The following is a 12,949-nucleotide window of genomic DNA, read 5'->3' on the forward strand; positions in this document are numbered from 1 at the left end:
TTTTAAATTGAATTTGAAATGAAGTCCTCAGTTTTTGCTGCCATCTGTATATGCCAAGAGGAATCTAGATTGCAAGAATGATTTGCATATAGGGTACATGTAATTATTCTGTTGTAAAAACATTAAATCTCAGAGCACTGTAACCTTAAGAATGATTATTTAAAGAACGATTTCACGAGCAGGTTAATTTTTGATTGCTGTAAAATATATTCCCAGTCCCTTTCCCATAATTTAATCTAGAATAATTCTTTAAAGATAAAATGCACTTCCTCTTCAATGCTACCTTACCCAAGCATTAGAAATAAAAAAGGCATCATGTCATGATCAATCTGAATTTATTGGAGAAAAAACAATCATTATCATCTTACTTTTCATCATGATAAGAAATTTTCGATATGTATACATGATTGTCAAAGGCATCTGCTATATAGGCCCCATAACAATTTGCAACACCACAGTAAATTTTAGTATGCCACTTCAAAATGTGATAATCTTTATTACATGCAAAGAGTAAATGCTTCACATTTCATTTCATTTTGGACAGTATCGCTATGAAAATGTAGCAATCACAAGACCTCTGTTTTTTGTTGGTGCTGTATTCTTTTATTATATATTTATATATGTATGGATGTATATCAGGTGGACCAATACTTCTGGGCTTGAAGATTAAGCACTTAAACATGCTTGCATGTCATGAAAATTCTTATAAAGCATATGGGATCAGTTCACCCACTGATCATTAATATCTTTTACAAGCATTTCTACTGTGCACAGATGTCAGATTCCCAGAAAAAGAAGTCTGTGAATTAAATGTACAATACTCAGGAATTTAGTGTGACAATATTATGTATTAGGGATTGCTCGGACCACTCAAACATCCTACTTTACTGGAAAAAACAGTTTAGCGACTTTTACTTGTACATTTTCTTAACCTTGAAGAAAATCTGCATGGACAAATTAATTTCTACAACAACTCTTTGAAAGAGCTTTGGGACCTAGCATGTCCCAGAGCTTTAAAACATTAGTAAAAAGTTACTGAATGCATGTATAACTTGCCATTATATCCAAACAATTTGAAATGTTTAATAAAATGAAAAGAATTCTTAAGAAAGCTAAAATTATATTTTGGCTAATTTTGTAATAATATGAAACTAGGCTGCATACAGTATGCATTAAGATATGCATGATATTTAGGAAAGCTAGCCGAACTGAAATTCCTTGAATAAAGATCCAACATTCATTTCTAATATAGCCTGCGCTTATACCAGCTAACAGACATTCATACACCATTCTCAGAGCTTTCCTGTTTGAAAACCTTATCAACAGATTTACAACATTTAACAACACATGATTTATTTCTGAAAAACAAAGAGTTAAGATCAACAGAATGATTTTTCTGAATTAAATAAAAAATGAGATAGCCTAAAACAACACGTTTAATAATGGAAGAAAAACCAAGGACAACCAGTTTTCAACATACTCAGCAGTACAAGTTCTGAACATACAGTAACAACACAAAGCTGTTGCAATTAAGAAAAACACAATAAAACAGTGTCTTGGTCTGGAATGTACAATATTAAGACAGCGGTAAATTCTCTATATTTTGAAACATCTCTCATTGGCTCATGCAGTCATGCATTTGTTTAAATTATAGATCTTTTCATTTGTTTTTTTAGCTGTGATTAAAAGCAAAAAAGAAAAAGAAACCCCAGCAGTGTGCACTTCCCGTTTCTGTCCGAGGTCATAGACAATGTGGGATGTGATATTTGGACTAAGTTACGATTGCCATTTCAAGTCAGCCCTTAATGTTTATACATTGTAGCACTTTTATGCTTTAAAACAGGGAAATCCATCAGCAGTCAGTAGTTCACCTCAATGGTAACCAACTGCTCTTTTGACTATTCTGCAAATTTTCTTTGGTTAGCAATTAAAATTGACATTGATCTTTATAGCTACAAACTAACATAAAAAGCAGTTGCTTTAGCTAAATGGGAATAGTACAGAAAACTTCGAATTGACCAACACTTTTAAAAAAGAAAGTTATAACATTGAAAATAGTATGAAACACTTGAGAACATTTGTAGATACATTAGCAGTTTAAAAGCACATGAAACACATTGAAACGATGGCCGTTGCTGCTCTAATCATCTTGAACAGCACAGATGTGCTCAGAAGATGCTCTAAAAGCTGTTGGGGTGTCTGCTTGAATGGATGAATGACAAGCCGATGGCAATGAAGATTTTATATATTCAGCTATATCTCAAACAGGGTCTCATAATGATCTAGGCATGGCACGTTTTCTGCCACGTTAAGGGCATCTGTTTCAGTAACAATTAATTGGTTACTTGGTATTTAATAGTGATCATTAAAAACCAGGAATGATGCCCTTTCAGGTTTTCAATACTAGACACTTGGTACTTCAATAGTGTTTGTTATGTTAGATACTATTAGGGGAGACAGCACACACACAGCTCACTCACACATGAGAACAAACTAAATTGGTTTAATAGGTGCTTAGCAGATCTCAATTTATTTGAACAATTTCAAATTGTTTCAGTATTAACAGTTTCCTTTGACACCACTTAAACAAAAACATCGTCCGCAAAAATCTTATACTTAATGCTGTGCATGCCACTTTTTTCATAGGCAGTATTACTTACTAGGTGGGTGAGGGGAACACTAACTGTAATTACACAGATTCTGCTTTAGTTTTTCGGGGTGATAAAAATACAGCACACTGAAACGTGCTGGTGTAGTTGGCGAAAGGCAGCCTCTTTGAAATACAGTACATTTGCCCAAAGATTCAGAGTGACTGACAAGACGGTGGTTAGCTGATACAGTATGTGTATCCTCACAACCGACTATCAGACATGTTACAGTACATTTGAGCTTTGTGCTGGAAGGGCAGAATGGGCTCCTCTGATTCTAACCTTTATGTTCGTTTACATACTGTAGCACCTGTCATGTTGAGCTTCCCAAAGTTCTGGGCATAGCAGCTCCCAAATATACCACAATCTCCAAGGAAAAATCTCAACAGAACACTGAAGTGCTGGCTAAAACTTTCTTTTCATCTGTGAAAAGGGGAGAGCAGAGACAATCCCAGTGATAACAGCAAATTATGAAATCTTATTACCATTATTTACTGTTTGGGGAGCCTACACATGCCTGCAGCTCGTGATTTTAAATTAAGGGGTGAATAACAAATTCCCAATTTCATTTTGATATATCGGGCAGTCTTAACTCTGAAACCACTACTGCACTTCAGGAATCCCATCTCAGATGAGAAAATGGCTTGTCAGCTCTGAGTCTGTCATCTTCCATTAAAAGCCAACTTAATGGATATTGGCAGGATTAGTTAAAGAACTAAAATTCATCTCCAGTTGATCCCTGTTACAATTCTAAATACAGTAACTGAATTTATTTATAATACAGAGTGACTTTGTCTTAATACTACGTAGAGAACAATATGACTTTAGGACGATGTATTAGTTTAGGGTATTAGTTTTGCACAGTGCAGATTCTGCCCTTCATAGGCATTAATAAGATGTACTTTTTACAGCCCACACCATAGGTAACAAAAGGGTAGCTGCATCAAGGGAAGTGAGGGCTTTAGCTTTCTGTATTTTATACAGCAGTTCATAAAAGCACAAAGGAAACAAATGAGGTATCAAAATACACAATTTGCAAGTGGCAGAGTAGCATCACCCACTATTCAGTACTGTGCACTAAAACCAAATACAGTACATCACTGAAACATGACACTTGCCTAATTCTGCCAGACCAAAACACATCTTATCACTATGTGCCAATTACTGATAGAACATGATGGCAGTAATGTTCACATTCCATAAAGGATCTCCACAGTTGTGCATACTAACTGAAGGCTGAAACATTAGAATGACTGTACATCCTCTTGTACTGTATGTTACTTACACAGGAGACAGAATCATCAAAGTATTTTTCAGTTTACGTTGTATACAATATATAATGACAATTAATGAGAGTTTAATGTGATGGGATTTGAATGTAATCTGGGCATTTAAAATTTAAATAATTAAAGAAAGTAAACAGTTAAAAAATCTTGCTGAGAAATTAATCTTAATAACCTTTTGCCCTCCACTCACTCAATAAATAAGCCCAATAATAAAAAAGGACATTACTTCATTCTTTATGTGCATATGACGTTTGCAGAAGATTATCAATCTAATATTTATCAGGTTATGTAGTCACAAAACTATCTGTAACTGTGAAAAATAGATAAAAAGGTAAATGTCATTCAAGAAGCTGCTGAGAGCTAAAGGATAGGTAAGTCCAATGATTGTTGCATTTTGCCTTCATTTACAAAACAAAACTGTTACCAAACACAGCTAATATTTGAAAAAAAAATATTACACAATAAAACAAAGCTAGTTTTTTTTTCTTCTAAGCAGGCCTGTTTCAGCCATAGAATTAAATTACTAAAATATACAATAGTTTACAACTCAATATATTTTTACTATTTGGAACTATACTTTACAGTGTTATTTTTACTCCATAAATCTAACTGCATGTTAGATACTGTGATACAGTATATAGCTGGACTGAGGTTTTTTTAAAGGAAAAAAAGAAAAGCGAGGCTAATATGCCCTCATGTTAACAGTGATAATTCAATAGAATTTGAATACATATATTTAATCAGTGATTTACAAAAAAATACATAAAACTTTTGCAAATGAAAAGAAACTAAGAAATATATTTCTGGTAAAAAAATAAAATATATTTTTTAATTTATGGAAACACCTAACAGTGGTTTCACAGACCCCAAATAGCCCTGATCTTGGAATATCCAACGTAATTTAACGTAAACGTGTCGAGTAGTATAGTTGGTCTGTGAAACCAAGCCCTCGGAGATTTTTATACCTCAGTAGTGCTGACGTCGTGGGGGCAGTTTGCAGGAGATGGAATGCATTGAGTTGTGAAATGAGGTTTTGGTGAAGGGGACTTAAGTTGCAGTGCACCTAAAATGAGTAGATGCAGAGCTCACAAACATGGCCTTGTATACAGTCAGGGGTGAGCACAGAAGAGCTAAAAAAGAAACACACATTTCTTTCTTGTGCATAGTAAAGTGTTACGGGTAGAATGAAAAGGTTACAAAAAAGACAGAATGTGTGTGCTCAAATATCAGTATTCCAGTCCGCTGTTGACCAACCACAGTGAAAATTCTCAGTTTGAAACTTTATCCAGAATGAGCAACACATACGTGCTGTGTATGTATTAAATACATTTCAATTACTGTATTTTTGAAGGATCATTAGAAATATGACAAAAGCACTACTGGCACTTAAGTATATTGGTATATCTTTTTTGTTCTTAATAGTTTTAAAGGTTAATGAGAAAAAATGTCAGTGTAACTATCGGCAAAAACAGAAGAAGGAAATGCAATAGAACATGAGTAAAAGTAATCACAGCCTTCTTGATTGAGAAAGCCTAGTCCTAATGGTCATTCTTTCATGGGAATACAGACACAATACTGGATTTATCATCCATATTGAGTCAAAATACTAACCCAGCTATTACTTATTTCCCTGAGAGCTATCACTTTTGAAATGAAAGAAGGCTTTTTCAATTATCACATGGGACGCAATGCCACTATCTCAATTAAGCTCTGAATTTATTGTTACTGTGGGGTAAAACAGATATTTTCCTAAATTATCTCTCTTTTGAAAAGCTGATTTCAGAGACTAAAAACAGATAATGTAAAGGGTTTTTTGATATATTGAATTATAAAAGTTTTTTTCAAAGTAAGAAAATAACGAAACATATTAATGTTTCAATTAACATAGATGCAAAATTTTACAATGCTGTGACCCCACTATGGGATCTTAAACTGCTTACAATCCAAAAATGTCTTTGCAAATCAATGCCATTAGCAACTTACTCTGATATATAACTGTTCAGATAAAGCTCTTTTGAAAGTCATCAAAAGCTGCATTAAATAAATTAGTTGAAAAAATACCCCTCCAATACCCCAAAGCACTTCCTTGTCTTGAGCACATAGATCAGCGTTGAAAACATACAAAACCCCAAACCACAATTTACGAAACAGAACACTTGAAAAACCTGGTAATCCAGTTAAAACTCCGAAAACTGAAAACTAAAAGAAACACGATAGCAGAACATAATAAGAAAAACAATAAAAATAACACCCTCTTTTTTTAACCAGAATATGCACAGAGCTGGAAAGTAATCAAATCCCATAAGATGCAGTTCAATACAAGATCCATGACAGATGAGACTCTCTTGTAGCTGCAGTAGAAAATATGGCCATAAAAAGTCTTGCGCTCTTCCAGTCCTTCCAGGCTTTAGTGCACGTGGCAGGATGAGGCCTCCTGGAGAATGCAGGGACACATCTCAGCGCGGCGTGGCTTTCCGCGCGGCTCGGCACAGGGCTGGCCGTCACTTGCCGCCGGTGTGCACTGTGGCGACGGTGGAGGGCCGCGGCCTGTGCTCCGCCCCCATGGGGGACAGCACAGGGGACGGGGACGAAGCTGCAGACGCCAGGCTACAGGGGGTGGAGGGGGACATACCTGAGGGGGAGGAAAAGAAAGAGAGAGAGCTCAGAGAGAGAGAGAGAGAGCGGCAGCCTCCGTATGGCAATCAGCCCTCGCTGCTCTTCACGGGCACGGCCCGAAAGGGGTCGATTTTATCTAATTTCTCTGCCCAAAAAACGTCAATGACACTCTTACCGAGTGATTGATGAGAAAATGCAGTTGAAAGTGTCAGTACCTCTCTGTTTATCTTGCCTCAGCTTTAAATGGATCCCACTTAATTACTTTGTTTATACATAAATGAATTGTCAGCATTCTTGTTCTAAAAATAAAATGGCTTTTTTCATAACGTTCACTTATTTAACTGAAATTATTATTATATAATTATATAAGTCTTTATAAGCTACAATTACAGCTGTGGTTCACTAATGCGCTTGGGCTTTAATGGTTTTGTCTCTGGTAAATTAACTAAAGCTTTGCCTACTTTCATTAGAACAGTGATTGTGTAAAGTAAACAGTATATTGTCTTTTTGTAGGAGGGAATGCAGGATCCTGTAACAAGGATTAAGCACCAGCAGGGCTTGCTGACATTTTAAATGTGCTCTTTGAAAAGCAGTGCAGATTTGGTTAGACATTGTGGAGTGATTCACATGTTTGGAATCTGAAAGACTGAGGTCAGCTGGCTCTTTTTGGAGCTGGGTTGATAGGAAAAGAAATCATATGAGTGAAATACCATGTGGACATTTCAAAATCCTTCAATGAATCATAATTATTGTTCACATCGCTTAACAAAGTCAACAATAATTACGATTGTCTTAACAGCCTTGCGTTGTTAAAATCTTGACTCTCTTGAAATTATTTTAATACCTCATCTATGGTTTGAGAATTTGAATAATTAGGTTAAATTATCAATACTCAGTCCTGCACAAAATATGGATAGCCCTGATAGGGTACAATGTTAAGAAGGTCTGTTGGAATTTCTGGAATCTCTGTCAGAGTATTCCATTAAGTCGATGCCCATTAGTCATGCCCATTTGGCATGTGAGAGTAACGAATGGCTACAGCACTTACAATCCTTGCGAGCTGTGGTGTCTGTTGGAGGGCTGTTAAGGTGCGGGCCAGTCCCAGGATTCTGTTGGTGTGAGCCCTCTATACTGCTTCCCAAGTGCAGTCTTCTCATGTGCCTGACAACAGCAGTGGCATTAAAGGCTTGCTGGAAATAAAGAGAATGAGAATATAGAGAATGATTAAGTACCCTAGTGGGTACAGTAAGGATTTAAAGACTTAGGTGCTGGTGAAAATGACACCTATAAATCACTGAAATTATTATAATTATTATTATTAAAAATATTGCAGTATAAACTGAAATCACATGGAATAACAACATATTTATTGAGTATTTAAGTATACTAAGTTTTGGTTTCTCCGGTTTGATTAAGAGGAAGCCCCCTGGCCTTAGGACAAAGAGGCTTGACCTCTCATTCAAAGAGAGGGGCTAACCAAGGAGGTAGCTACAAAGGTGAAGATGGGACGGAAGTGAGATGAATGTGACAAGAAGAGGCGTGTGCAACAATGATTTAATATATTGAAAATCAGTAAAGATTGTGATTTAAAACAGCTGAGTGAGACTGGTATGTCTGGCATTACTCCTCCCAAACTTCAGTTAAGAACTTTCATTTCACTAGGAATAAAGACATCCAAGAATCAGATGCTTTGTGAATGTTTATTGAATATTAATGTATAGTAAGTTTAGGCTTAATCTGCCTGGTGATAAGCCTTCTGGGCCATAGGATGAGGAGGCTTGTGCCCCAGTCAGAAACAAGTAAATCTAGAAACCAGCAGTGCATAAAGAAAGAAGGAAGGAATGTAGAGGCATAGGACAGAAATGCAGGATAAGACAGAAAGAGAAGGCAGACATTAAAAGCTGTAGGACACCTGCTAATTGAACCGGGGCCAAGGAGATGGCTTTCAAGAGAGAGGACCCCTTGGAATGCTCAATCTCCAAAAGCAACAAGTGAACCCCAAAACCAATGCAGAAACAGACAGAAGGAACATGTAAACGTACATTATGTTAAAAGAAAAGGGCAGACATTAAGAGCCAGGACATTGGAGAAACACAGGACTGAGGAACTGGCAGCAGGAACAGCAATGGCCCAGAGTAAGGAAACTGTAGCTGAGTTGGATGCTGGGGATAGTATATATTCCATATATAATATATATAATGGGGTTACGTATAGGATGCCTACTGACTGAGCAGGAGGTAGGACACCAGACTACGTTTAAACTGTAGGATGCCAGACAGACCCAGGGCTGAGTTGGATGCCTGGGAAAGTTTAAACTGTAGGATGCCAGACAGACCCAGGGCTGAGTTGGATGCCAGGGAAAGTTTAAACTGTAGAATGCCAGACAGACCCAGGGCTGAGTTGAATGCCTGGGAAAGTTTAAACTGTGGGATGCCAGACAGACCCAGGGCTGAGTTGGATGCCAGGGATAGTGTAAACTGTAGGGCGACTACTGACTGAAACGGAGGTAAGATGTTGGAAAAGAAACAGGGTGGAGATGACATCAGGAGCAGCAGGGCCAAGAGTGAGGAACCAAGGGCCATGTTGGAGGCCAGGGAACAGAAGCAGAAGACATTGCAGGAGAACAAGAAGAGATTAAAAATAAAGAACACAAAGTAAGAAGGTGTGATGCTTGCAATTCTGAGAAGCATGGTCCACGTATAGATGAATAATGCATGAGGCAAATGTGAGACAAACAGCATTTTTTTCACCTCCCTGATTTCCTGTATAATAATACAAGGTGAATGTAGGAGGCAAATGTGAAACAAGTAGCATATTTTTCTCTTCTGTTCTGTCTTTTTTTTAGCTTTTCCTGTTTGTTGTTTGGAGCACGGTCCATGGGTAGAATAAATGTGATAAAAATGTGAGGAGAATGTGAAACAAGTAGTATATTCGCTTTCCTGCCTGTTTGAACCACGGTCCATATACAGAATGAATGTCATAAAAATCCACGATAAATGCAAAACAAAAAGCACATTTTTTTTGTTCTGATTTTTGCTTTTTCTGCTTGTTGTTTGGAACATGGTCCACATATAAAATGAAAGTGACAAAAATACAATAAAAATCTAAGGCAAATGTGAAACAAGAAGCATATTTTTTCTGTTCTCGCATCTTTTCTCTTTCCCACCTGTTGTATGAAGCATGGTTCACTTATAGAATGAATGGAACAAAAGAAAGTGAGAAGAGACGTGTGCAAGAGTTCTATATATATATAGTGAAAGTCAGTAATGATTGTGATTTCTAACAGCAGGGTGAGATTGGCTTGTCTGTCATTATCCCTCCTGAACTTCAGTAAAGAACTTCCATTTAAATATGAGCTTATATTGGTCTAAACATGAACAGCTCAGCCTTATACATTTCATTGTGACATACAGAAAAAGATCAGTGTGAGAAAACAAAAAAAGGAAACAAGACATCATTGATTCTGCCTACAGTAATTAGGTATTCACATCACAAACGTACCCTCCACTTGCTTTTTGCAAAGTTCTTTCTGATCTGTCGACTAACAGACTCGTGAATGTTCTTGCAGAGAGCTGTATCTCCAGCAATCCTGAAACAAGACAGAAATCATGGTAACTATACTAACAACTGTATTCTGCTTTAGAGTATATAGTAATACATGCACACTGACACCTACTAATATTATTGTGATAAAATACCAATAATAGAATTTTTAAAATAATTATTATGGAATTTACAATGAGTCTATAGATGGCCAATATCTGATTTGGCTCAGGTTTTAAAAGATTTGACATATTTGTGTGAAATAAAATTCTGAAGAAATAATTTGGCTTCATTGCTTATAACTATTGCAAATTACAATTTGTGATTAGTGTTTATACCTCAACAAATAAAGGTCAATTGTTTCTTTTTAGTGCTTTGGTGGAGCTGATTGAATTGAAACTGTTACAGTATGTCTCCTGAAGAACAAAAATAGATATATGACCCAATATGGGTGACCCATATACAAAACACAACCCAAATGCATGTTCAGTAGCATTGTCTTTTGGCAGGCTGTTGTGAACAATGTGTTGTTACTGGTTAGGACAAAATGATCTAAGCACAATTTCATCCACTTTCCCAGCACGTATTGCTTACACTAACTGGTTATTGGCAGATGGTGCTGCTTAAACATTCCCAGGCATACTTTTTGTCTGAGAGGTACAAAGATAGAAAGTGATGAAACCAACTCAATAACAGGGTGAATAACAAATCTCCAAATTAAAAACTACTCAATGAAATGAAAGCTGAATATACTTTAGATATTTGTTGTTTCAGTTGCTTTGGATACTACATTTTCAATGTAAAAAACTCACAGCCATTTCAGTTTTAGTCACAGCAGTTTTATAACTCAGTATCCAAACTGCAGGACCTAGATACACATAGAATTATACTTTGCTTCAGACCTTTCAAATATTTTCTAGGACTGAACAGCCTTTCACTAAATTTCACCTAGATTTTAATTTACGTGATACAAGTTTCATGATGCATGTACCATTTTATACCATTTTGAAGTCTAACTCTTATGTTTATGGTGGTGATGATACATGAAGAACTACCCAACTATTAAATGACACTTAGCAATTTTATATCTACAGTAACTGAAAACCTCACGGGGGGGAGTGGGGAGGTTGGAATTTCTCCCACCGCAAATTTAAAAAGTTGGCACCCATGGCACCATTTTACTTTCCCAGGATATTTGTAGTAAACTTTTACTTGACAACACTTTAGACACCACTCTTAACTGTTCACTCCTATCAATAAAATAGATAATGTGCAGACTAGTAATTGGAAGGTATTCATTCAGAAAGGATTTTTAATGCACGAGTCACCTCAGGACCCCATGAGCTCAGGTATGAGCCCAGACGGTCACTCACCAGGGGTGTCGCAGTGCCTGATCACACGTGTATCTTTTATTGGGATCCTTCTCCATCAAACTGCTAATAAAATCTTTAGCTGGAAAACAAGTGTTTCTCATTGTTAATTGTGTATTATCCAAATTATACTCAATTCAAAGAAGAATTATGTAAACCAAACAACTCAACAGACATACAGTACATGGTTAATCAGGGACTTGTAAAACAGAGGAGAAAATGAAGGAACAGCTTCAAGGGACCACATTTTTCTATAATAACTGGTCAATGAAGCTGATGGAACTTTTGCAGAATCAAACATACCATTTACTCACACTGTTTGGCTTATATAATTTTCAGCATGACTAGTGGTGCTAGAGTATGGGTGTCCTGAGCACCTGGGTTAACAATCCATTTGCACTTAGAATCCTCAAAAGCACAGGCAAGTGAAGAACAATCAGGTGGGCTAAAATCAGTAAGAATAAATGTATATGAACTGATACAGTATGTATGTCCAAAGATGTATTCCTATTGCAAATGTGGCTAGACACATTATTGATATTTACGAATCTTAACCTTTTGATTCTCATAAAAATTCATGTTTTGCAGTAGGTTCCCTTTAACAAACAGGAAAGAATGAGTTCTGATTGTTTAATGTGAAGATGGACTGTCTCCAAGTCTTGGCTTACAAACAGGACTCGGATCTGTGCCCACAAAACTGATCCAAGTCTGTTTATTGCATGCCTACCTTATCCGTCAGCTTCTTTTCCTGTAAATGCAGACCTTGTTTTTTATTTTCTTTACTGGCAACAAGCAGCTACTGATTAGTCCTGAAGTTTCAGGCCTGCTGGTAAGCGGTCTGAGCCTAATTTCAAAGCCTTGAGTGGTATTCAAATTGCAATTTAAATGAGTGGAAATCTGGAGGGTGTAAATCAGTAGCCTTCACTACCCATTTCAAATGTACTGAATTCCTTAGCTCTGACTTCAGCAAAGAGCATTGCCAGACTACAGACCATATGGCTCAGGTAATGTTTTAAGTGAAATGAAGAGTACTATATCTGGGACTTATTCCAAATAGGTTTTACATATTGTAGAGTTTACATAATGGTGCATATATCATATGGGAATTATTCTATCATATCATTCCGATACAGTTGTTTTGTAGCATGCTAAATCTATTAATATTTTATGTGGTTGGCTGCAACAGAACTGTAACCATTTCTTTAAAAGGAACTGAAGTTCAAATGATGAAGTTCTGTTTATCTACATACAATCTGAGACAAACATTTTGTGTTTGTTGCATATTTTCCAGGTTTCTGTGAACAATTACCAACTATTTTCATGAATCAGATTCATGTGAAGTTTCAGCACATTTACTGCTCAAATAAAAAAAAAACAGACCAAAGTAAAAATTGATTTTTGTAAAAGAAACAATTAAAAACGAGACCTTACATTTTATGTTACATAATCACGAAATGCACAGTAGTACAACTTCTGTCTTCTTACA

At 36.4% G+C, this 12,949-nt stretch overlaps 1 protein-coding gene across 3 annotated transcripts in view; it reads right to left on the reverse strand.

Moving 5' to 3' along the window:
• Positions 1 to 318: 318 nt before the first annotated feature.
• The window catches only part of camk1da (calcium/calmodulin-dependent protein kinase 1Da), a 141,298-nt gene continuing 128,667 nt past the window's right edge, over positions 319 to 12,949 (reverse strand). For all 3 annotated transcript variants that reach the window (XM_088645297.1, XM_088645298.1, XM_088645296.1), the window contains 4 exons: positions 11,467 to 11,545; positions 10,052 to 10,139; positions 7,599 to 7,740; positions 319 to 6,566 (listed from right to left, as the gene is read on the reverse strand). In XM_088645297.1, the coding sequence (XP_088501423.1) occupies positions 6,436 to 6,566; positions 7,599 to 7,740; positions 10,052 to 10,139; positions 11,467 to 11,545 (440 nt within the window). In that variant the 3' untranslated portion in view covers positions 319 to 6,435. The remainder of the gene's footprint in view (positions 6,567 to 7,598; positions 7,741 to 10,051; positions 10,140 to 11,466; positions 11,546 to 12,949) is intronic.

Source organism: Lepisosteus platostomus, chromosome 9 (genome assembly GCF_059453375.1).
Source record: "Lepisosteus platostomus isolate fLepPlt1 chromosome 9, fLepPlt1.hap1, whole genome shotgun sequence".
In the NCBI taxonomy this organism is placed as follows: domain Eukaryota; kingdom Metazoa; phylum Chordata; class Actinopteri; order Semionotiformes; family Lepisosteidae; genus Lepisosteus; species Lepisosteus platostomus.